At 38.9% G+C, this 25,793-nt stretch overlaps 1 protein-coding gene across 3 annotated transcripts in view; it reads right to left on the reverse strand.

Moving 5' to 3' along the window:
• Positions 1-1,098: 1,098 nt before the first annotated feature.
• Positions 1,099-25,793, reverse strand: part of LOC126278125 (probable ATP-dependent RNA helicase spindle-E) — a 224,970-nt gene continuing 200,275 nt past the window's right edge. For all 3 annotated transcript variants that reach the window (XM_049978013.1, XM_049978012.1, XM_049978011.1), the window contains 2 exons: positions 7,122-7,340; positions 1,099-1,829 (listed from right to left, as the gene is read on the reverse strand). In XM_049978013.1, coding sequence (XP_049833970.1) covers positions 1,700-1,829; positions 7,122-7,340 — 349 coding nt within the window. In that variant the 3' untranslated portion in view covers positions 1,099-1,699. The remainder of the gene's footprint in view (positions 1,830-7,121; positions 7,341-25,793) is intronic.

Consider the following 25,793-nt stretch of genomic DNA (forward strand, 5'->3'; position numbering starts at 1 on the left):
CACTCCTTACAGACACATACTCCACTTTACCACCCCCCACCCCCAACCCTCCCACCCCCAGTATATCCCAGGCCATCTGTGGTAGCTCTACTCACTGTAACATTGCTACAGCAATTACAGTACCTACTCTGGAATGGCTGTCCACCCATATGAACGGTCATTGCTAAACTGTCGACAAGGGCAAGATTGATGATTTTTCCTGGAGCCCCAACAAAAACTTATGGAAAGATATAATTACCATTTGACTGTATGATAAACTTTAATACATGCTCTAGATTTCAGCATTGAGCCATTTTCAAGTGTTACAAATATCAAATATCATCCGAGTTGTGTGGAACACAAGTCACCTTTAAAATATATATCTTTGGTTACAAAATTTAAAACATCAGATTTATATAACTGACAATATATATTTTAACAATGACCTGCGTTCCACACAACTCAGATAATTTTTGACATTTATAACAATTGAAAATGGCCTAAGACCGAAATCCAGATTGTGCAATAAAGCATGTCGTACAGTCAAATGGCAGTTATACCTTTCCATAAGGGCAAGATTGGCTACCTAGTGATGGTTGCTTCCCAACTTGTAGCTATGTGTCCTACCCTCCAGCTTGTCTGATTTGTGTAGCTGGAAACTATCCCTCCAGCACACCTTTCATACTGTAATCCTACAGGTCTCAGTCTTATCACAATAGCAACAACACGTGGAAATATATTGTCTGGACATGCACAACAGCACAGTCACTAAGAGAGGAAGAGAAATAGAGCAGAAGCTGGTAATGTCAAAATGTATTCTCTTCCTCTCCCTGAATTATTCTTCACCTTTTGTGCACACTACTATAGTTCCAGGTATTACTCCAATCTCTGTCTTTGATCTCATTCTATGTTCTGCCTCATCAGCTCAATATCTGGGACAGCCTTCCCTTCATCTATGGACTCTCATCCACAATGCTTTTTCTCAGCAGCTTCCCTGCAAATGCCCCCCCCCCCCCTCAAAAAAAAAGTGAAAGAAAGCTTTACACAAAAAGTGCCACTTAATTTGCACAAAAGAAATTCAGGTAACTATAAATTCACCGACACATATTACAAACAAAATACTTATGATACAATTTTAATATTTACAAATAACAATGACACAGATCACAATCACTTGTTCACAGAGTTGCACAAACTAGGAGTTTCACAATTACAATTGTCTTTGTTATAATACTGATGAATAAACTGTAACTAACAAATTACTGCACATAATTTAAGTACTGAAGATTGATATAAACACTGGAAATAGCTTTGGCATCATAGTTAAGATAAAATGAGATGAAGAGAAAAATACAAATGATTCCTGTTCCCTTCACAGAAAGATAATGTGCAACATAAATATAATAAAGTGAAACAATGCAAAAATCTGTACACAAATTCTTGATTTCTGGGCACATTTCTTTTACATACACTATAAGAAACTTACTGTCCCTATAGAAACTTATTATGGTACAAAAGTTTTGTTTCATTTACCTTTCAAATCACTCTTTCGTCAAAATAAAGTAAAAAAAAAATTCTTCTTTGTATAAAAACTAGTAGATTCCAGTCCCAACATTGTCCCAAAATACAAATATTACATCACAACAACCTTGCAACAGGAACATGTAGTCTATCCAAAACAAGACATTATCTAATATAAAGAGGCTTTTGATACTACACACTAACAGTTGTGTGTAAAAGTTGACTCCTTCCCTTTATGCAATTCAGTTTCCAAGTGAATCTTCAGAGAAGATGTCCCATTCACTTCCACATCACACAGTTTACACTGAATTATTTTTTTCACATGAGGCCTGAAAAAAATAAATACATAAAATAATTTCCCACATAATGGAACATCCAGGATGGAATAATAACAATATGAAAAGAATACTAGAAACTTACAAGCTTTTGGACGATGGCCTTTCTCAGAAGAAGGGCTCTTTTCTCTCTCTCTCTCTCTCTCTCTCTCTCTCCACACACACACACACACACACACACACACACACACAATATGATCACCTGTTCTTTTCACTGTATATTGATATAAGAGGCATTCAAAAGGAAATGAACCAGAGGCATAATTGCAGAAACCAGTACCCATATGTTAGAAGTATTGACCCTGGCTGTTAAAGACACTTGTCCCACTATGACACAAGGTGGTGAATGGTTGTCTCATAAAATTCCTGGGGCTGCGATGTTAACCAGTTCTGCATCTACAGCTGGACGTCGTCATTCGAGCAGAATCTTTTGCCCCTCAGAGCCTTTTTAAGGGGACTAAAAATCGCGTAATCACAGGGAGGGTGGCCGAGAACCTCCATATCGAATTTCTGGAGGAGTGCCCCAGCTGTGTTGGCCATACAAGGCTTTGCATTGTCATGGAGCAGAATCACCCCACATTTGAGAATGCCTGGTTGTTTTGTTTTGATTGCTTGGCGAAGGGTGGTCAAGGTTGGCGAGTAACACTGGGCATTCACTGTTGTCCTGTGCTGCAGGAAGTGAATCAGAAGGCGGCCATCTTGGTCAAAGAATAATGCCAGCATAACCTTTCCTGCACTCGTGTGGAGGGCCTTGGGTTTTTTGGGTAGTGGTGACCCTGGATGCTTCCAGTGCAGACTGTTATTTTGATTCTGATTCAAAGTGATGACAACAGACTCCTCTCCAACCACCACTCATGCCAGGAATGCATTACCTTCCCAAGCATAGTGCTGCAGATGAGCAAGACAATGGGCCATTCGACATGCTTCCCGATGTGACTGAAGACTGTGGGGCACCCACTGGGCACTTACTTTGCGCATGTGCAGTCATTCCTTCATAATGGTGTGCACACTTCTGATGCTCAATCCAACCACAACAGCTACGGCTTTCACTGTCACTTGGTGGTCCTGGGTAATGAGTGTATCCACCAGCTGGACAATGTCATTGGTAATGCAGTGTAGTGCTCCACACCATGCACCATCAGCTAATGACACCCGTCCTTCCCTGATACGCTTGTGCCACACCTTGATCCTAACAAGGGACAAGCAGTGTTTGCCATTCACTTGTGACATTAGTCTGATGATTGTCCGTTCCTCCTACTTCTTCTGCTGTCAGAGCACGAACAACACCTCTTTTCTCTTCTTTTGACTCCTCCATGTCACTGTTTGCAATGCGACTAGCAGCAGTGGATGATTGATGCATGCTGCTGCTAGCTCTGTATAGTCATGTGACATGTATGTGTGCCCTCTAGCGATGGGCTGTAAACTTCCTGGCTCTGGTTGGAGCCACACCTCGTTACACATGCCACGATATTACCCTCCTGTCACTGATTTGCACATTCCAGACTATGGCTCATTTCTATTTGAATGCCTCTTGTAATAGGGTTATTTCAAAGGAAAATCTAAAGAATCATTTTTCAGTGGGGAAACTTTGTGTATTGTAAAACCAATGGCTGGTAATACGTTAATAGTATTTGCCAAGAACAAAAACATGTATGACATAACCACATACAGAAGCAAGCACATAGAATATGGACTTTCTAAGTACAAGATAGGGATAAAATGAAACTGAGCTTAGATTCATAATTCCCAGAGTAAAAATATATACAAAGTAGAATGAAACAGACTCATCATGAAGAAAGTTTGAACTACTGAGGACTGTACAGGTATAAATGAGGGGGGAAATGAATCAACCTACGATAGTCAAGGAGGAATATATATTTCAATGCTGAAGCTTTCATTAGACTTTATCAGGATTGAGAAAGGAGTCACACAAGGATATTCCATGTCACCAAAACTACTCTTAGCAGTCACAGAGAAAGTTTTTCAGGCGCTTAAAGTGGGAACATGAAAATTACGTGTGTGTTAAGGGCATATAAATGATTTAGATGATGACATTCTACTGCATCTCTTGTGCGGACAAACCTGAACAATAATCAACAACCTCAAGAAATTCTGAAAGCAGGCCTAAAATTTAATCACAAGTAGATTAAAAAAAAAGGGTTCACCAACACATCAAATTCAATAAAGTAAAAATTAAAATTGAAGTCACAGAAGAAGTCGAAAAATTTTCGCATTTAGAGGCAGTCGACTAAGATAGTGTTGGGGGGGGGGGGGGGGGGGGGGGAAGGTAATAAAATAGCATAAAAAAAATTTCTGGAGTATTTTATTTGAAAACTGAGGATTGCTCACTCTGCAACGAAGTGTGTCTGGAATGTAGCCTTGCACAGAAGTGAAACACAGATAATAAATAGTACAGATAAGAAGAGAATACCAGTTGTATAACATGGTGCTGCAGAATAGTGCTGAAGATTAGATCAGAAAGTAATGAAGAGGTACTGCGTCAGACTGAGTAGCAAATAAATTTATGGCGCAACTTAAAACAATATTATGAAAAGGAAAGTTTCTAGTCACCATATAGTGGAAATGCTGAGTCGTAGATAGGCACAACAAAAATACTGTCACAAATAAAGCTTTCAGCCCGAAAGGCTTTTGTAAAAAATAGACAACACACACACACACACACACACACACACACACACACAAACGCAACTCACACACACAACTGCAGTCTCAGACAACTGTAGCTAGTGTGGCTACAGTTGCCTGAGTTGCCTGATATAGTAACCAACAGTATCACTTGTGAGTACAGAACTGACTAACCGTTTGCTGGGCAGCCATATTTACAATAGCCTCAATACTATCCCATCTCGGTCCATTTCATCTGGCAAGCATTCAGCTTCAGCGGAGCCAGATACCAGAGTTGCGGTAATTTGGACAAATTTATCAGAATGCTGTCATGGAAGAATTGGAACACCTTTTGCGGTTTCTCACTTCTTACACTTAACTTTAGGCTTAGTTTCATCAACACACAATACTGTGTGGCAAAGCCAGCCACTGTGGCCGAGCGGTTCTAGGCGCTTCAGTCCAGAACCGCGCCACTGCTACGGTCACAGGTTCGAATCCTGCCTCAGGCATGGATGTGTGTGATGTCCTTAAGTTATTTAGGTATAAGTAGCTCTAAGTCTAGGAGGACTGATGATCTTGGATGTTAAGTCCCATAGTGCTTACAGCCATTTGAACCATTTTTTGTGGCAAAATTCAAAATTCAATCCATTTTTTGGTTGATTGATTTGGGGTTGGGGAGGGGGGGGGGGGGGCAGAGATAATCGGTCCCATCAGATTAGGAATTAGGAAAGTATGAGGAAGGAAGTCGGTGGTACTCTTTTAAAGGAACCATCCTGGCATTTGCCTGAAGCAATTTAGGGAAGCCATAGAAAACCTAAATTGGGATGAAAGGACGCGAGTTTGAGCCATCGTCCTCCCGAATGAGTGTCCAGTATGCTAACCACTGTGCCACCTCACTTGGTGCCCTTTTTTAAACACATTGTAAGCAGAAAACTAATTTTCAATAAACTCTGGAACATCTTTTTAGATAAGAAAGGCATCTTTATCATATTTGCTAGATGAAACTGAAAGTGATCTAGTGTTTATTCTTGAACTACTGACTTTTTTTTGCTTATATATTTTCAACACTGCATCTTCAGTCTTTCACTGTGTGTCAGCATGCAATGGATCCAGCTCATCATGCAGGTTCATGGACTTATTGCAGACTAAATGCTGGCTCTCAGTCAAGTGTTTAACTGTTAGGTGTGCATCAGGGAACCCTAAAATTTCTACTTGCTCACAGATAACAAGTTATTGTCAGGAACACTGCTTGTAGCTCTGTGGTAGGTCAGTGAGATCTGAGAGACCATATTTGCACTATCTTGTATGCTGAAGAAGTATTTTTGCACATCACCATCATTTTACCACGAGTAAATTTTCACATTACTTAAAAGAAGATCCTCCTTACTTTTTTAGACTACAATGATGCCATCAAGAGAACGAAAAATGAAGCACTCCATAATCCTCCCAAAGTGCATCATCATAATAACAGTTTTCTTGCAAATATTTTCCAGAAAAGAGTATTCATAAAATTTTGAAATGTTTAAGGACCATATCCATAAAACAATAAAATCCTTTTAACATTCCACATCAGACAAATTGCCTTCCACATTACAAAATTTTCTGATGATGATTCACTGTTTGCAGACAGCAAAAAGAGACATGCTATTCACTCCAAACAAATTATCACACAATTTCCCACAGTACAAGACTATTCTCATACAACTAAACCATACACCAAGAAATAATTTGAGGGGGGGGGGGGGATTTTATATATATAATAAATTGTGAAAAAGTATGCAACAAATTTAAATAATTGTAGGAGACCAGCAGTGTAGTAATTACCACACTAATAAAAATAATTTTTCATGCTTAAAAAGAGTAACTCAAAAATTAATTTCTACTCTTGGAATGAACAAAGTGGTTCCAAAACATTATTAGATTTTACAGTCATACAACCACATGGTTGTGGAAGTAATAATCCTATTTGGGAAAAAAAGTTAATTACAAACACTGGAAATAAATACAACTGAAGAGGTATAGTAATAAAGTTGCTACATATTTGGCACTGTCTGACCATTGTAAGACACGTTTTGAACATAAAGAAATTGTGGGGATTGGATTTGCCGAAGGATTCTTTCAGGTTCTTTGTCTCCTTTACATTTAACTACGGATTGTTGATCGTAATGGTCGGGAAATAATCAATTTTTACCCCCATTAAAGCTCAAATGAATGAAAAATACTAAGAGAGCTAGCTTGCTTAAAATATGATTAATGAATACAGTTAACAATATTTCTCCAGGCTGACAGAGAAAGTATGACACACTTTCTGTCTTCAGGCCACCAGTGGCCTACCAGGACCATCTGACCGCCGTGTCATCCTCAGTGGAGGATGCGGATAGGAAGGGCGTGGGGTCAGCATAGGAAGGGCACGGGGTCAGCACACCGCTGTCCCGGTCATTATGATGGTATTCTTGACTGAAGCCGCTACTATTCGGTCGAGTAGCTCCTTAACTGGCATCACGAGGCTGAGTGCACCCCGAAAAATGGCAACAGCGCATGGCGGCCTGGATAGTGCCGACCACGCATGACAGCAATTAACTTCGGTGATCGCATGACATAGAAAATAATATTGTGCATCTTCTCTTAAAATTTGGCAGTTGATTCTTTTTTATGACATACATTTTAACAAGAGAGTGTAGCTGCTCAAGATGCTGCTTCATCCAGACGTGTTGTTCGTCTTCTTCTTGCAGTTCTATTGCCCAGTGAAGTCTAAATATAATACGATCTACCCCAGGAGCATCTCCTGGACTGAGGAGCAGGTGTTTTGGTGCCAACTTCCAAGCAAACTGTGACAATGGCACAACCATTGGAACATCTTTTCTTTTTACTTTGAGGAGCCTGAAAAATCAAAATAAATGTAATTGATGAATGAAACAATAGAAGATTCACCAAAAACATACTAAGAATTCAGTTTAAAAAAATTCTTTCCATAAAAAGTTCAAATGAAACTGCAAACACTAAAATTCTATAAACTACTGACAAGCTGAATAACACTATTTATTTGTACATCTGTAGAAAATATACAATACATGGATGTCATCTTAATGTGTACGCTGATTCAGTATACTCTGTTTCAATAAGCACATGTACGCACTGTTTAACAACAACAAACCGGAAGTGTTTTGATTTTACTTATAAACCACTGTCTGTAGCCTTTATATAAAAATGATGTATACATTGTCTCTGCATTTTGGTTCTTAGAGGTTATAAATAATAGTTCTTTATAACAATGGTGAACAATTTAGGTGTTTCTGCACACTTCTCTCTACAAATATTCTATGTTCACTGTTTCATACCTGTGAACATTACTATTTAAAACTGCTGAGAACTCATGGGTCTTCAGAAAGCCTATGTTTTCCTAAATGTAAGTGACTGAATCTCATCCAGCCATTTACTATCAAAAACTTAACAGCAAAACCTACCTCTTTGGGTTTACTGCTGCAGTTAACTTTAGTAGTAAATCATTTATAAATACTAAGAACAGCAAAGGGCATAATACAGCACACAGATATACTCCTTAATAAACTTTTCTGAAGGTTGGGATAAAAGTTCCACCACTGTTAGATACTTCCACTCTCTGATATCTGTCCGACAGATAAGACTCAAACCAGCATAGACCATTCCCCAAGCTGCATAATAATACAACTTACTGACTAGATGATCATAACATATGACATTGAAGACCTTCTGAAAACAGTCCACAGTTTAGTTCATTATAGTACACAGCACTGAAAATTTGTGTCAAAATAATACTGAAGTTTCAGTGGATTTGTTTTCCTAAAACCATATTTAAATAAGAAAAGTATTTTACTTTGATTCAGGAAATCTGATAGTCTTTCATAAATTATATTTTCAATGATTTTTGCAAATCTGGATAACAATGACAATGATCTGTAGTTTGTTATTTCATAGCTGTCCTCTTATTTCAAAAAAGTTCCACTGTTAAGTTTTTGAGATTACTAGTGAATAGTCCTGTGGAGATTTCAGTAATGAATGCAAGGGCAGAAATTGTGTTTCCTGCTCTGCGTTGAGTATTCTTTCTGGTATACTGTCAATGCCATATAACATTTTGTTTTTCATCTTGTAAATAGCACCTTTTACTCTTGCAAGAGTTTGTGAATACATAAACACAGTTCCTCTTCTTTCCTTTTTTCATTCATACTAACGTATACAATGACAGTTGAAAAGCTAGTGCTTTAAATCAAGATTTGGGATACTCTTGTATAGTGTTCACTAAATACCAGGTGACAACAGATTTAAGTTGTTTATTACAGACAAACTATAAACACTAGAAACACATTACACATTTCACTGCATAGAAGAAGGATCAAAATTTTGACACAGATATGCTGTTGTTTGTTTGTAGCAACATGGAAATTATAAGAGAGAAATAATTTTCTTTATTGGAATTTATGTGAATTCAATTCAGTGTTCATGTGCAATGTGCATTCCGCCAGTGCTGATTCGGTAACAAGCTGCCTCTGCAAAAGTGATTTATGACTGGCATACAAAATTCTTGGAAGTTGGTTGCACATGCAAAGGGAAGAGCCACACAAGTCTAATGAAAACGTCGTGTGTACCTGAGATGCTTTCACATGCAGCTCTCGGACGTCCATAGCTTGCGTGAGGCAGGAACATAACTTCCTCAAATAACAGTGTGGTGTGTACTGAAACTATACCTGCATATGAAGCCTATTGAGTTCCAGTTACTGCAGCAATTGGATCCTGGCAACCATAACAGAAGGCAAGAATTTTCCATTCTGCAGGATATGAACAATTCATCTTTTCAGACAAATTGACATCTCATATACAGGGTAAAGCAAACTGCCATACTGTAAGAATTTGGGGGTCACAAAATACTGGTGTTGTCATCAAACACGAAAGAAGCTCATCGAAACTAAATGTGTTTTTTGCCATTTTGGTTTGCACAGTTTACGGACCTTTACTTTTTGCGGTGGGAACTGTGACAGGAATGTGATACCGGGACATGCTGCAAAATTATTCGCTTCCTTAACGCCACAAAGATTTAATTTTTATGCCCATTGGCACTCTACCTCACTTCCACATCGAGGTGCAGCGTTATCTTAACACTGTCTCACAAAGCCGAATTGGAGTAGGTTAACAACAAGATCTTGTTAATTGTTTTTGGTCTCCCAGGTCACCACATTGCACAGCTTGTGCTTTCTTATGTGGGAGTACATAAAAGACACAGTCTTTGTCCAACCTATGGCAGCAACTCTACAAGAGCTGAGAAATCGAATAGTTGAAGCTGTCAATTTAATGAACAGGGAGCTGTTGAATCATGTGTGGAATCAAACAAACTACTGTTCCATGTTTTTCGAGCAATGCACGGTGCTCACACAGAGTGTATGGTGTCAGTGCTAACATAAAACTATGAACCTTCCTCTATTCAATGACATGTAATTTGTTTCTATCTTTCATAGTTTGCAATAAACAACTGAAATCTGGTTTTTCTTTTTCAATCACTCTATATTCTATTAATCTGCAGAGCATTATCAACAAGATTACTGTTGTTTATTTCTGGTGAAACTTATGTACTGGTGAAACTTATGCACAGCTGCAGTCCTGCCTTCTGAAGAGATCTAATGACTTTTGGTAAAGTCCACCTCTATAGCTCTGTGGTCAGCATGTTTGACTATTATGCAGAGGACAAAGAGCTGATTCCCAGTACCGCCAGAGTTTTGTTTCTGTGGTGCGAGGACTGGACCAGGATGCACTAAAGCTTGTGATGCCGACTGAGGAGTCCCTCAAACGAGAAGCAGCAGCTCCAGTCAGGAAAGCTGGCAATAGCCAGGAGAGCGGTGTGCTGCCCCCTCATCCATCTATAGTCCATCCAATGATGTCGCTGATGTAGGATGACATCGCAGTTAGTCAATTCTGATTGACCTTTCTGGGGCCAGAATGGCAGAGCGTTGCTTTGCTTTAAAGTTGACACTGAAGTCATCGAGCACAAGTGTATATTTATTATGATATTTAGCCTCTGAATATTTTGAGGAAGCACTATAAAGTTCACTGACACCAGCAGTACAAACACAGGTTAACAACTTTGCCGACAGTTAATCCAAAAAAACAATTTTCAAAGTTTCATTCAATACATTTTACATGATTAATTTTTATCACTGTTATTTTTATGGTTGCTCTATTTTCCTATTAAAAGTTACAAATGACTTTGAAACCTGAAGTACTAGCCATGCATTCCAATCCTTTTTCTAGCCCATGCTCACTTATGCATAATGCACATGCATATCCCTGAGGTGATCACTCACCAAGACTTCTAATTTGTATGTTTAATACCCTAAACATTGTACATTTTGAAAAAAGGATACTTAAAGAGTCAAAGTGGTTAGTAATGGATATACCACATAGCATCATATTTCTCTGATGGTACTTCTTTATGTAGAATCTGTACTTTTGGGTTTTGGAGGCATTCTTATTTTGGATCCTGGATGTAGATTCTGAACATTGCCTAACATTTTGTTCTTTCTTGTGGTGGCTTTCTCCCACTTTCTGACAGTCAATATTGTTGCACTGTTTGTTGCCCCAAGGGGAAGACTTGCTTTGTTGTGCTTCATTATTACGTCATTTTTGTGAGAGATTTACTAATGTTACAATGTCATAAAACCAGCTAAGTGCAAAATCAATGCAATTTGCACATTTATTTACTTTTATTTATGTATATAAGCCACCGTCCAGTATTTCAAGTAAAGAGTAAAATCACACTGGATCTAATAGCAAAAAATAGACCTGACGACTCAGAGGATGTCCACATGAACCTAGCATCAGTGACCATGAGGCAGTTGCAGTAACAATGATTACCAAAGCACAAGGACCAACTAAACCAAGCAGATGGATCTGAATGTTCAGAAAACTAAACAAAGAGGAAATGGAAATGCCGTGTGGCTAGGGCCTCCAGTTCGGTAGATCGTTCGCCTGGTGCAAGTCTTTCGAGTTGACGCCACTTCGGCGACTTGCGTGTCGATGGGGATCAAATGAAGATGAAAGACAACACCCAGTCACCACGAGGCAGAGAAAATCCCTCGCCCCGCCGGGAATCAAACCCGGGACCCCCTGCGTAGGAACCGAGAACGGTACAGCAAGACCACGAGCTGCGGACTAAACAAAGAGGAATTTGTCATAACTCAATAACGAACTCAAAACAATTATTTCTGGAAAGAAACATGTAGAAGAAATGTTTAGAAGAATACTTTACCATGCATTTGATAGATATGTAACCTCACGATGTACATGCGGACAACAGAATTCCTAGATTTCTCAGCTAAAAATACAAATTTTCCCAGGTAAAAATATGCTGTACCCCAGGCAAAACTACATTTTTTCCATTTTAAGTGGCAATACACGTTGCCTCGAGCTGTAAAACTTATTAATCCTGCAAAGGGTAACATGTACACTGTATATTTTTGTATTATGAAAGTAGTTGTGGTCTTCAGTCCTGAGAGTGGTTTGATGCAGCTCTCCATGCTAATCTATCCTGTGCAAGTTTCTTCATCTCCCAGTACCTACTGCAGCCTACATCCTTCTGAATCTGCTTAGTGTATTCATTTCTTTGTCTCCCTCTACGATTTTTACCCTCCACGCTGCCCTCCAGTACCAAATTGGTGATCCCTTGATGCCTTAGAACATGTCCTATCAACCAATCCCTTCTTCTAGTCAAGTTGTGCCACAAACTCCTCTTCTTCCCAATTCTATTCAATACCTCCTAATTAGTTATGTGATCTACCCATCTCATATTCAGCATTCTTCTGTACCACCACATTCCGAAAGCTTCTATTCTCTTTTTGTCCAAACTATTTATCGTCCATGTTTCACTTCCATACATGGCTACACTCCATACAAATACTTTCAGAAACGACTTCCTGACACTTAAACAAATACTCGATGTTAACAAATTTCTCTTCTTCATAAACACTTTCCTTGCCATTGCCAGTCTACATTTTTTATCCTCTCTACTTCAGTTATTTTGCTCCCCAAATAGCAAAACTTATTCACTACTTTAAGTGTTTCATTTCCTAATCTAATTCCCTCAGCATCACCCGACTTAATTTGACTACATTCCATTATCCTCGTTTTGCTTTTGTTGATGTTCATCTTATATACTCCTCTCAAGACACTGTCCATTCCATTCAACTGATCTTTCAAGTCCTTTGCTGTCTCTGACAGAATTACAATGTCATCGGTGAACCTCAAAGTTTTTATTTCTTCTCCATGGATTATAATACCTACTCCGAATTTTTCTTTTGTTATCCTTTACTGCTTGCTCAATATACAGATTGAATAGCATCGGGGATAGGCTACAACCCTGTCTCACTCTATTCCCAACCACTGCTTCCCTTTCATGTCCTTCAACTCTTATAACTGCCATCTGGTTTCTGTACAAATTGTAAATAGCCTTTTGCTCCCTGTATTTTACCCCTGCCACCTTCAGAATTTGAAAGAGAGTATTCCAGTCAACATTGTCAAAAGCTTTCTCTAAGTCTACAAATGCTAGAAACGTAGGTTTGCCTTTCCTTAATCTTTCTTCTAAGATAAGTCGTAAGGTCAGTATTGCCTCACGTGTTCCAATATTTCTACGGGATCCAAACTGATCTTCCCCGAGGTCAGCTTCTACCAGTTTTTCCATTGGTCTGTAAAGAATTGGTGTTAGTATTTTGCAGCCATGAATTATTAAACAGATAGTTCAGCAATTTTCACATCTGTCAACACCTGCCTTCTTTGGGATTGGAATTATTATATTCTTCGTGACATCTGAGGGTATTTCACCTGTCTCATACATCCTGCTCACCAGGTGGTCGAGTTTTGTCAGAACTCTCTCTCGCAAGGCTGTCAGTAGTTCTAATAGAATGTTGTCTACTCCCGGGGCCTTGTTTCGACTTAGGTTTTTCAGTGCTGTGTCAAACTCTTCACGCAGTATCATATCTCCCATTTCATCTTCATCTACATCCTCTTCCATTTCCATAATATTGTCATCAAGTACATCACCCTAGTATAGACTCTCTATATACTCCTTCCAACTTTCTGCTTTCCCTTCTTTGCTTATAACTGGGTTTCCATTTGAGCTCTTGATATTCATACAAGTGGTTCTCTTTTCTCCAGAGGTCTCTTTAATTTTCTTGTAGGCAGTGTCTATCTCACCCCTAGTGAGATGAGCCTGTACATCCTTACATTCGTCCTCTAGCCATCCCTATTTAGCCATTTTTCACTTCATGTCATGTCATTTTTGAGACGTTTGTATTCCTTTTTGCCTTCGTCACTTATTGCATTTTTGTATTTTCTCCTTTCATCAATTAAATTCAGTATCTCTTCTGTTACCCAAAGATTTCTACTAGTGATCATATTTTCACCTACTTGATCCTCTGCTGCCTTCACTACTTCATCCCTCACAGCAACCCATTCTTTTTCTACTGTATTTCTTTCCCCCATTCCTGTCAATTATTCCCATATGCTCCCCCTTAAACTCTGTACAACCTCTGGTTTAGTCACGTTATCCAGGTCCCATCTCCTTAAATTCCCACCTTTTACAGTTTCTTCAGTTTTAATCTACAGTTCATAACCAATAGATTGTGGTCAGAGTCCACACCTGCCCCTGGGAATGTCTTACAGTTTAAAATCTGGTTCCTAAATCTCTGTCTTACCATTATGTAATCTATCTGAAACCTTCTAGTATCTCCAGGGTTCTTCCATGTATACAAACTTCTTTCATGATTCTTGAACCTAGTGTTAGCTATCATTAAGTTATGCTCTGTGCAAAATTCTGCCAGATCAGTCAATCATCCAGACTGTTGCCCCTGCAACTGCTGAAAAGGCAGCTGCCCCTCTTCAGGATCCACACATTTGTCTGGCCTCTCAACAGATACCCCACTGTTGTGGTTGCACCTGCGGTATGGCTATCTGTATCGTTGAGGCATGCAAGCCTCCCCACCAACGGCAAGGTCCATGGTTCATGGAGGGATTATGAAAGTATAAATATGAATTCCACCAAATACAGCATGGCAGCTTCCAAAGCACTGAAATCAGTTTGCATGGCATGATGTGCTCTCGTCACGCAATTAGAGCTCATGTCATGTGATCTCACCAGCCAATGACAGCAAATAGAGTGTAGGACACATTATGTCCTTAGTCATAGTAACATCACTGTTAAGTAGTGTGGACACATAAATAGGTGAAGTTAGTTGTTTAAATTAAATTTAAAGCTTTCACATATAATATTGATCATCAAAAATGTATTTGCCTCCCCCCCCCCCCCCCTTTTCATTGAGAACACAGCTTAAATTCCAACAGCTGAATATTTTTTTGAGCACCAATATAAATTTCACTGCTGTGCATCAAACATTTCAATGATTACCTGGCTGAATACAGGTCTGAATGGCACTTTGACTTTTCCATAAAAAGCCAATTGCTCAAGAAACCATTTCACACTACTTTGAAGGATAATTATACTTTTTGCCGTTCTTACTGCATCAAAACTAACCTTGAAGCATGGTCTTTTTTTAGTGTGTGTTACCCTTTAAGACAACACAAATGTGCCCGAAAAATTTTCAATGATAGCATATGTGGCTGTTCTTCTGGGACCAAAATTTTTCTAAATGGCTGGTGCTCAAAGTATTTGAGTTTTGAATGAGAGCCAAAGACTCCACGATTTAAGAAAATTCATCACACATTGTGTCACATAGCATTTTGTCACAGACACACAGCTCACATCCACCACAGTAGTACTAAATTATGTGCCAACCAGCTCCACAGCTGATGAAGAGATTGAAGAAATTTATGCTGTGATAAAAGAAATTATTCAGCTAGTTAAGGGAGATGAAAGTTTAATAGTCATGAGGGACTGGAATTCGGCAGCAGGAAAAGGAAGAGAAGGAAAAATAGTAGCTAAATATGGACTGAGGGAAAGTAATGAAAGAGGAAGCCGCCTGGTAGAATTATGCACAGAGCATAATTTAATCATAGCTAGCATTTGGTTTTTAAGAGTCATAAAAGAAGGTTGTGTACGTGGGAGAGACCTGGAGACACCAGAAGGTTTCAGATAGATCACATAACATTAAGACAGAGGTTTCAGAACCAGATTTTAAATTATAAGACATTACCAGGGACTGATATGGACTCGGACAACAACTTATTGGTTACAAAATGTAGATTAAAACAGAAAAAAGTGCAAAAATGTAGGAACTTAAGGAGGTCTACAGATTGCAGACAATGTCAGAGAGAGCATTAGGGAACAATTGAGAACAGGGAAAGAAATACAGTAGAAGAATGAGTAGCTTTGAGAGATGAAATAGTGATGGCAGCAGAGGATCAAGTAGAGAAAAAGACAGGGTTAGTAGAAATCCTTGAATAACACAAGAGATATTGAATTTAACTGAGGAAAGGTGAAAACATAAAAATGCAGTAAATGAAGCAGACAAAAGTGATACAAAAGTCTAAAAAATAAGATTCACAGGAAGCGCAAATGGCTAAGCAGGAATGGCCAGAGGACAAATGTAAGGAGTTAGAAGCATATATCACTAGGGGAAAGAAGATGCTGCCTAGAGGAAAATTAGAGAGACCTTTAGAGAAAACAGAACCACCTGTATGAATATCAAAAGCTCAGATGGAAAACTAGTCCTAACCAAAGAAGGGAAAGCAGAAAAGTGGAAGGAGTATATAGATGGTCTATACAAAAAGGGTATGTGAGAGCAATATTAAAGACATGGAAGAAGACATAGATGAAGATGAGATAGGCCATATGATACTGTGCCAAGAATATCACAACCAAAAGACCTGAGTTAAAACAAGGCCCCAGGACTAGCTGACATTCCATCAAAACTACTGACAGCCTCGGGAGAGCCAGCCATGACAAAACTCTTACATCTGGTGAACAAGATGTATGAGATAGGAGAAATGCCCTCAAACTTAAAGAAGAATGTAATAATTCCAATCCCAAAGAAAGCAGTTGTTGAGTGGTGTGAAAATTACTGAACCATCAGTTGAATAAGTCACAGTGGGAAAATACTAACATAAATTCTTTACAGAGGAATAGAAAAACTGGTAGAGGCTTTCTTTGGGGAAGACCAGTTTGGATTCCAGAGAAACGTAGGAACAGACGAGGCAATACTGAACCTAAAACTTCACATAGAAGATGGGCTAAAGAAAGGTGAACCTAAATTTATAGCTTTTGACAATGCGGACTGGAATACTGTTTTTGAAATTCTAACGGTGATAGGGGTAAAACACAGGGAGCGAAAGGCTATTTACAACTGGACAGAAACCAGATGGTAGTTATAAGAGTCAAGGGGCATGAAAGGGTTGGGTTGTTTTGGGGAAGGAGACCAGACAGCGAGGTCATCGGTCTCATCAGATTAGGGAAGGATGGGAAAGGAAGTCGGCCGTGCCCTTTGAAAGGAACCATCCCGGCATTTGCCTGGAGCGATTTAGGGAAATCACGGAAAACCTAAGTCAGGATGGCTGGACGCGGGATTGAACCGTCGTCCTCACGAATGCGAGTCCAGTGTCTAACCACTGCGCTAACCACTGTCTGTGAAGAAATAAAAACTTTGAGGTTTGCCAATGACATTTTAATTCTGTCACAGACAGCATAGCAGTGGGCAGTGTCTTGAAAGGAGGATATAACATCAACATCAACAAAAGCAAAACGAGGATAATGGAACGTAGTTGAATTACATTAGATGATGCTGACGAAATTAGATTAGGAAGTGAGACACTTATAGTAATAGATGAGTTTTTCTATTTGGGCAGAGAAATAACTGATGATGTTGAAGTAGAGAGGGTATAAAATGCAGACTGGCAATTGCAAGAAAAGCGTTTCTCAAGAAGCGAAATTTGTTAACACTGAGTATAGATTTAAGTGTCAGGAAAGCTTTTCTGAAAGATTTGTATGGAGTGTAGCCATGTATGAACGTGAAACATGAACGATAAATAATTTAGACAAGATGGGCATAGAAGCTTTTGAAATGTAGTGCTACAGAAGAATGCTGAAGATTAGATGGGTAGATCACGTAACTAATGGGGAGATACCGAATAGAATTGGGGAGAAAATAAATTTGTGCCACAACCTGATTAAAAGAAGGGATCAGTTGGTAGGACGGTAAAAATTGTAGAAGAAGATCAAGAGATGAATACAGTAAGTAGATTCATAAGGATGTAGGTTGGAGATGAAGTGGCTTGCACAGTATAGAATAACGTGGAGAGCTGCATCAAACAAGTCTTTGGGCTGAAAACCACAACACAAGTAAAGGCTATAAGTGATACCAAAGTTAGTATCCAGATGCTCAGGGACATCATAGAAAAACAAACTGAGAATAGCAAGGCAAAGGCATAAACGCCAGTTCTGTTTTCATACGCTCCATCACAAAGGGAAATCAGGTGTACTGTCCCATTTTAATTCTCTCACCACTGGAAAGTAGATTAAAATAGATATTAGTGTCAGTGGTGTTGAGAAACAGCTGGAGTCACTAAAATCGAATAAATCATATGCCCCAATTGAATACCTAGCAGATTCTATGGAGAATTTGTGGTACATCAGCCCCATTTTTAATCACAATCTAATGTATATCCCTTGAACAAAAAACCATACCTTGTAACTAAAAGAAAGCACAGGTCATACTGTCCACATGAAGGGTGTACAAATACTGGGATATCAAGTGAAATTTGTGAGTGGATTGATGATTTCTTGGTAGGGAGGACACAGCATGTTTTCTCAGATGAAGTAACTTAAAATACCTGCATAAATAGTCAGTCAGATCTTGATATGAATTCACATTGGTGCAAAGAGTAGCAACTTGATTTAAATGTTCACAGATGTAAAACTCAATGCTTCCATGTCCTGTTAATACAAAATCAACAAATCACAATTGGAATCAGTTAACCCTTACAAACATGAGTATAACAATTTGAAGCGTTATGAAATTGAACGACCACATAAGCTTATTAATAGGCAAAGCAGGTGGCAAACTTCAGTTCATTGGTAAAATACTAGGGAAATTCAATCAGTCGAGAAAGGAGATTGTTTAGAAAACACTGATTAATGACCATATACAGAAAAGGGCAACATGAACAGTCACAGGTTGCTTTGATCCATGGGAGAGTGTACTGGAGATGCTGAAGAAACTAAATTGGCACACACTTGAAAGCCTGCCAGGACAAGATTAGGTTAATAATAGCTAACAGTCATTCAGTCATTCTTTCTAGCTCCATAACATGAATGAAGAATTCCTAATAACTGGTACAATAGGAACTACCCTCTGCCATGCCCTTTGCAGTTGTTTGCAAAGCATGGATGTGGATGTGGATGTGGATGTGGATGTAGATGTTGACTGGGACAAATTATGTTCACGATGGGCCATTTCACTGGTTTTGCTGGGTGTGTGCATCTAGAGCAATGGTCTGTTTGCTTTTAACCTGCTTTCATGCACCTTTGTGTACAGCTTGGTTTGTACATGATGCAAGTTTCTTCGTACCATGTCCAGGTGCAGTACAAGGATTGTGTAATTTGCTTTTCCATAGCTGTTGATTTAAACAAGTTTAGCATTTTTAAAATTTGAACAGAAGTGTTTTCAATTTTCATTTGTTTGTGGAATTTCACTACTCACGCAAGAAATTGTATCTCATCGGTAGGCTCAATAATGTCACATCTGTAGTCAATATCAACTGTCTTTTTTTGTAGAATCATCACATTCTCTCTCTCTCTCACTGACAACATTTCTGAACTCTGTGCCTCACATAACACACACACTCTCTCTCTCTCTCTCTCTCTCTCTCTCTCTCTCTCTCTCACACACACACACACACACACACACACACACACACACACACAGAGAGAGAGAGAGAGAGAGAGAGAGAGAGAGAGAGAGAGAGAGAGAGAGATTGATTTTGTGATGTCTGCAACAAATGGAATATTTCCACATTGGTTCTATGTTGTATTGTTCTCATTTGGCTGCAAAACAGTTGTTTGTAAATTGAGTATATGTTCTAGAGTGTCCATTTTCATGTGAGATTTATAGCACTCTTGTGCTATCTTCTACATTCTCAAACAAAAATGTTTCATTATTTACGTTTTGCCTATGTGTAAGTAGTAGTTTTTGTCTACTGTGGTTTCATTACTTTTTGTAAAATGTCCTCTCATATTTTTTTCATGCATCATCTTTCTTGGCTGCACGCTAAATATTATGAAACACTATTTCTTGGCCACTTCTGAAGCATTGCTGTTTTCCAGAACGTTACACTGTCTACAACAGCACACATTTTTCTTCTAACACTTCAATATCACTTTGGAAATTTTAATTTTTGTATCCTTGTCTTTTACAATATTTAAAAATTATATTTCTTATGTTTCTGTTACACGTGCCTCATACAAATACATATCTGATGTCAGTTCAAAATATTCGGGAACTTTGCCCACAAAATTTTTCCAAGCTTAAATTTTACTTCTTGTGCATGGTCTCCTTCGAAATACTCTCCTCCGCTACTGATACAGTGCTCCCAACACTTTTCTCATTTCTGGAAGCAGTGTAAGTATGCCTCTTGCTGAATCACACGAGGTGCCGTCTGGGAATTTTCTTTTATCTCGTCTATCATTGCAAATTTTCATCCGCTCAACAGGGTTTTCAACTCTGGAAGTAAAATGAATGTGTTGGTGCATTATTGTGATGCAAGAGCCATGAATGGTCTCGCCACATTTTAGGCTGTTTCCTTCTCGTACTTTCTTGCAGATATCACAACACATCCCCCCCCCCCTTTTTTTTGTCTTGGGGAACCTTTCCCGACCCATTGTCAAGATTGAACCTTGGTCTCAACATCATAACTATAGACCCACGTCTCATCACCAGTTATGATTCTCTTAAGGAACATCTAGTTCTCATCTTCACAATCCAAAAGCTCTTCACAGATTGCGAGGCAAAGGTCTTTCTGGTCTTGACCTGTGAACTGTGGGATAAACTTGGTAGCAACATTATGCATTCCAAGATGCTGTGTCAGGATTTCATGACATGATCAAACTGAAATGTTACACTATTCTGCAACCTCTGGGACAGTCAGTCTTCATTGGCACACACAATTTCATTGACGTTCCCGACACGAGCATGATTGGTAGATGTTGTAGGGCATCCTGAGCGATGGTCATCTTTAACTTCCATCCAGCCATTTTTAAACCATGTGAACCATTTGTAACACCGAGTACAGCTTAATCTAGGATAAAATTTTTGCTGGTAATGTGAACCGAGAGCATTTTTAAAATATTGTAATGGTAACTCATTACTGCCACGTGTAGAATCACTTTTAACTTTTACATTCCTTCCTGCCTAGCACACAAATCAGAAAAATGGGATGAAACAGCTGTAACAGAAGACCACAGTGTCGTGCTACATGGAAATCATGCCAAAAATATCACATATCATTTTTTCCCCAGATAACTTCCAGTTCGTATCAACAGCTAAACTGTTGAAGATGTACAGTGGTTAAAATAGATGTTGCTTATTGCCAAAACTTTAATACTAAAGATACAGAAATACATTGCCGTATCAATAGCTTGGTTTGCTTGCAATGTAATTATAGCAGAAACAGTCAACATTTCTACCGTGATGGGGCAGTCCATTGCAACTATTTCACCTGCAAACCTTGCAGTACTTGTGCTGTGTTTCATTGCGAGAGATGTGTTGCTTCAGGATGGTTTGGACAACAATAATGTACAATCAGAGTTCTGTACAGTCTGTATAATGGAGCAGGGAATGAGACAGGTGGATGTCAGAATGAATGTTGCTGTGAGTTGAAATGATATCTCTGAAATCTGGAACTAGTTTCCAGGAACAGGATCAGTTGAGGAGCTTCACAGAAATAGCAGCAGAAGAACAAGAAAAACAACAGGTGTGCAGGACCGATACCTGTTTATAACAACAAGCAGAAATCCACAACACAATACCAAATATATGTGGTGATAGTCCCAAACAGCTACATGAGTGCAGGTGTCAACAGAAAAGATACCAAGTAGCAGGGATTATGTGCCAGGAGACCTCCTCCTCTAAATCAGGTTTGCAGAGGGCCTGTGTCGCATGGGCACAAAGCCACCTTTGTGGATTAGGCAACAATGGAACACAATGTACTTTTCTGATGACACCCATATCAGTCTCCAGCCCAGACAGTACTGCTATATGAGTGTGAAGGCAATGAGGACAAAAATTCCACCCTAACTGCATTGTAGACTGCCACTGTCATCAAGGCAGTTCACTCATGTTTTGTGGTGGTGTCAAATCTGGTGCAGGGCACACCTTATGCCAATTCATGGGAAGACGACTGATGTGAAGTACCTCCATTTGGTGAACATATTGGAGTGGATGGAAGTCATGCTGATGGATACCATTTGCATATCCCCATTGTCACAATCTTGTGAACATCTTGCTTGTGGAGCACTGAATAAGTTGGATGGAACAGCCTCTATTTCTCCAGATCTCACTGTATTGATAATGCATGGACCACAGTAAAATGAGTGGTTTTCAATTGTCCTGTCCCAGACATTACAGATCACTGTGGAGGAATGGGACAATATCTCTCAAGCTTATCTGGACAACTTGGTAAGCAGTATAATCACATTAAAAAGTGTCTTAAGTTATGAGGAGGGCCAATTGGTTCAACAATGTGTTACGCAAGATTACAATGAGAAGAAAGTGTAGTGTTTGCAGTGAAATCTTTTATAAGGCTTTTTTGTGCTTGTTTATCAAGTGGAAATGTGCGTATCTTTATTTACTTCTGTTTTATTATGACTGTGCCTGACAAAACAAAACCAGTTTGGTTTCGTATTACGTTCAGTATTGACAATAAAGGACCAATGTAATTCTTACTAAAGGTGACTCACAGAAAAAAAAACCCATGGTATCCAGTGTATTGTTACCACCAAATTACAATTTTTCTTTGAGGCTTCATAACAACAATTCAATTCTGAAAATACAACATCTGCAGGCTCTATATGTGATGATAAATATGTTTAATTTTGAATTATCTACTGATCCCGTCAAATTTGCATGTCACGAACTTTAGGAGCAGTTTTCTGAAAAATATGATACTAGTGAGTCATTCATTTTAGATGGTACATGAGTTAGCTGCCAAACGTAAGCCAATTCTGATAGCTATAACTGAGGTCTTCTCATTTTCAGAAAGAAACAGTTCTTTGCTTATTCCTTATAGTCATAACAAAAATGGGGATGTCTTTTATGTGATGAAAACAAACATTTTCCTTAGACCAGTCACACCTAAAGAACGAAAAGGTAATGCACCTCACAGTAATTACCAGTTTTGTTAAGCAGAATTCTGATGGGATAAGAAATGGTCCCAGCCACTGCCCTGCATACTCTGCTACGTACCAGGCATTCTTTACCAAGTTTGCAAAATGTGGAAATACAAAATGATAATGAACAAATGACTGAAGTTTAAGAACACTGCTCTACTGATAAATCTGAAATGACAAAGAGTTATCAAAAATTAACTGTCCAACGATTTTCTGATAAATGCTTCTCACTGTCAAAAACATTCTTTTAGAATCCAAGTTATATCAGCTGGTTTTCTGCTGTCCTGTGAAAGCCAGATGTGTTGTTATGCCCAAGCCATGATTCCAACAAAGGCAAAGAACTTTTTTTTGCAATTGGTGAGAATCTTTGAATGAAATGTTTAAAATCACTCATTTGTATTCCAGATTCTGATATATAGAATACAATATTTTTGCAAGTAAAGTTCTTTTTTAATTTTTAATCATGATAGATGTAAAGGCGTTAGAATGAGTAATACACTCATTTTTCACCATAAAAAAATAAAAAAAAAATAAAGTGTACCCTAGCTGTCTGTGTCTAGTGTAAGCCATGAAATAGTGTGAATATTTTTCAAATGTCTGCAATTCGTGTAACTGAGGTGGGATGTGAGGACCAGCCCAGTATACACTTAGTGGGTTTGGAGGGGCAGGTTAGGGGGGGGGGGGGGCAGGGTAAGGGGGGGGGGGGTAAGGGGGAGGGACAGGGTAAGGGGGAGGGACAGGGTAAGGGGGAGGTAGGTGGGGTGTGTGGATAACAATTAATAGTAGCTCCCCTCTCATCCTCACACCGGTGTGTTCATCATGGGCCTGAGTGACCTGTGCTTCCTTTTAAACTTTCCCAATCCATTCTTCTCTCATCCCCAAAGAAGAGACCATTAAGTATGAAAGCTACAATAGGGTATGTAGTTGTATTTATATGATATACATTCCACCTTTTATGCAACACACTGTTTTTCTTGTTACCCAAACATGTTTCAGTACCTCTGTGCCATCATCAGTATGGTTTGTTTATTGGGCAACTGTAAAACTGAAAATATTTTACGTTGTAACTGATCTAACACAATGAGGCCTAAAGACAGTTTTTATTCTTACCTTGATTTTATATTATATGGTTTTGCACGATTATGTGTATGGTGTCCTGCATTGGTATCTTGTTATCTGCAAACCAAACGCTGTAGATGTGAATTTTATCAGTGAGCTAACCTATCCCTTGATTTTTAAAAAACGTAATTTTGGTGTGCCAACATATTTTATATACGTTTGTTAATAATGTTCCGTTGTGACTGATCCTCCTCCTATCTCATTCCAAGGGCACTGCACACACATATGAAATGTACTTAGCATATTTTCAGCTTTGCAATCACCTTTTCACTTTGCAGAACATGGTGTACACAATGTTGTCGGTATTCATTTGTTCCCAAGTGAGTTTGGTCCAGAATTTGAATATGTTTAACTCCCCCCCCCCCCCCCCCCCCCCGCTCTCTCTCTCTCTCTCTCTCTCTCTCTCTCTCTCTCTCTCTCTCTCTCTCTCTAAGTGTGTGTGTGGGGGGGCGGGGGTGCATGGGGTTGTACGCTTCAGTAAGCTGCTTTGGTTGTGTTGCCTTTTCTGTAAGGTTTCTTTAATGTTTTAAATAATGTGCCTTTTCAGAGCGTAGTGAATTCATTTAAAACTTATGGATTTTAGTGTTTTTAAGTCTGCTGCTTGTAGCTGGATGGTGGTTAAGGGATAATAGGTGGTCAGTAAATGTGTTATTGGTGCTGAGGTGTTCTGAATATCTTGTTTTTAAAGTTCCCATGTTGGTCCTATGTATATCGATTGGCAAGTGTTGCATGTGAGTTCATACATTCCTAATCTCTTGAATTTATCTGTGGGTGTCTCCTGCATTCCGAGTTTCTTCTGTCTTGTGTTACCTTTCCAGTATCATATTTGAAGTCCCTGTATCCTATTTGAAGTCCCTGTATCCTATTTGAAGTCCCTGTATCCTATTTGAAGTCCCTGTATCCTATTTGAAGTCCCTGTCTCCTATTTGAAGTCCCTGTCTCCTATTTGAAGTCCCTGTCTCCTATTTGAAGTCCCTGTCTCCTATTTGAAGTCCCTGTATCCTATTTGAAGTCCCTGTATCCTATTTGAAGTCCCTGTATCCTATTTGAAGTCCCTGTATCCTATTTGAAGTCCCTGTATCCTATTTGAAGTCCCTGTTAATTCACTATGTTGTTTATTCTGCAGACAATTTTATTACTGTAGGTGAGTATGTGCCATTTTTGTGTGTGTGTGTGTGTGTGTGTGTGTGTGTGTGTTATGTTGTTCTGTGTTGTGTAAACCTAAAATATGCTCACTTTTACAGTTGTCCAATCAATAAAATCCACTGATGATAGTATAGAGGCGCTGAAACGTGTTTGGGTAACAAGAAAAGCAGTGTGTTGCATAAAAGACAGAACCTGTATCCAATAATTTTAACTGCAAACATGGAAGAAATACACGAGCTGCAAATCGAAAAGATGAATATGTATGTAATTTTATTTGTGACTATTAGTAGTAATACATGTTTATGTACTTGCTGAATCTCAGATAGAGACAACAAAAAGATTGTCAGGAAGAGAGCTTTCTGCCAACAAGGCCACCTTCAGAAATAGACGATGTACACACACACTCATGCGAACAGAATTCACACACACACATGAAGTGTCAACAGCCAGAGACTATGGTTGTGTGTGTGTGTGTGTGTGTGTGTGTGTGTGTGTGTGTGTGTGTGTGTGTGTGTGTTCTATTTCTGACAAAGGTCTTGTTGGGCAAAAGCTCACTTTTTGACAGTCTTTTCATTGTACCTGTCTGTGACTTAGCATCTCTGCCATGTGGTGAGTAGCAACTACCCTTTTCGTAATATTGTTACAATCCATACTGGATTTTCTATTGTTTAATTTCATAGACTTCTGTGACACGACAATGCCTTGTCAGCTACAAA

This window comes from Schistocerca gregaria, chromosome 6, assembly GCF_023897955.1.
Source record: "Schistocerca gregaria isolate iqSchGreg1 chromosome 6, iqSchGreg1.2, whole genome shotgun sequence".
Classification (NCBI taxonomy): Eukaryota; Metazoa; Arthropoda; class Insecta; order Orthoptera; family Acrididae; genus Schistocerca; species Schistocerca gregaria.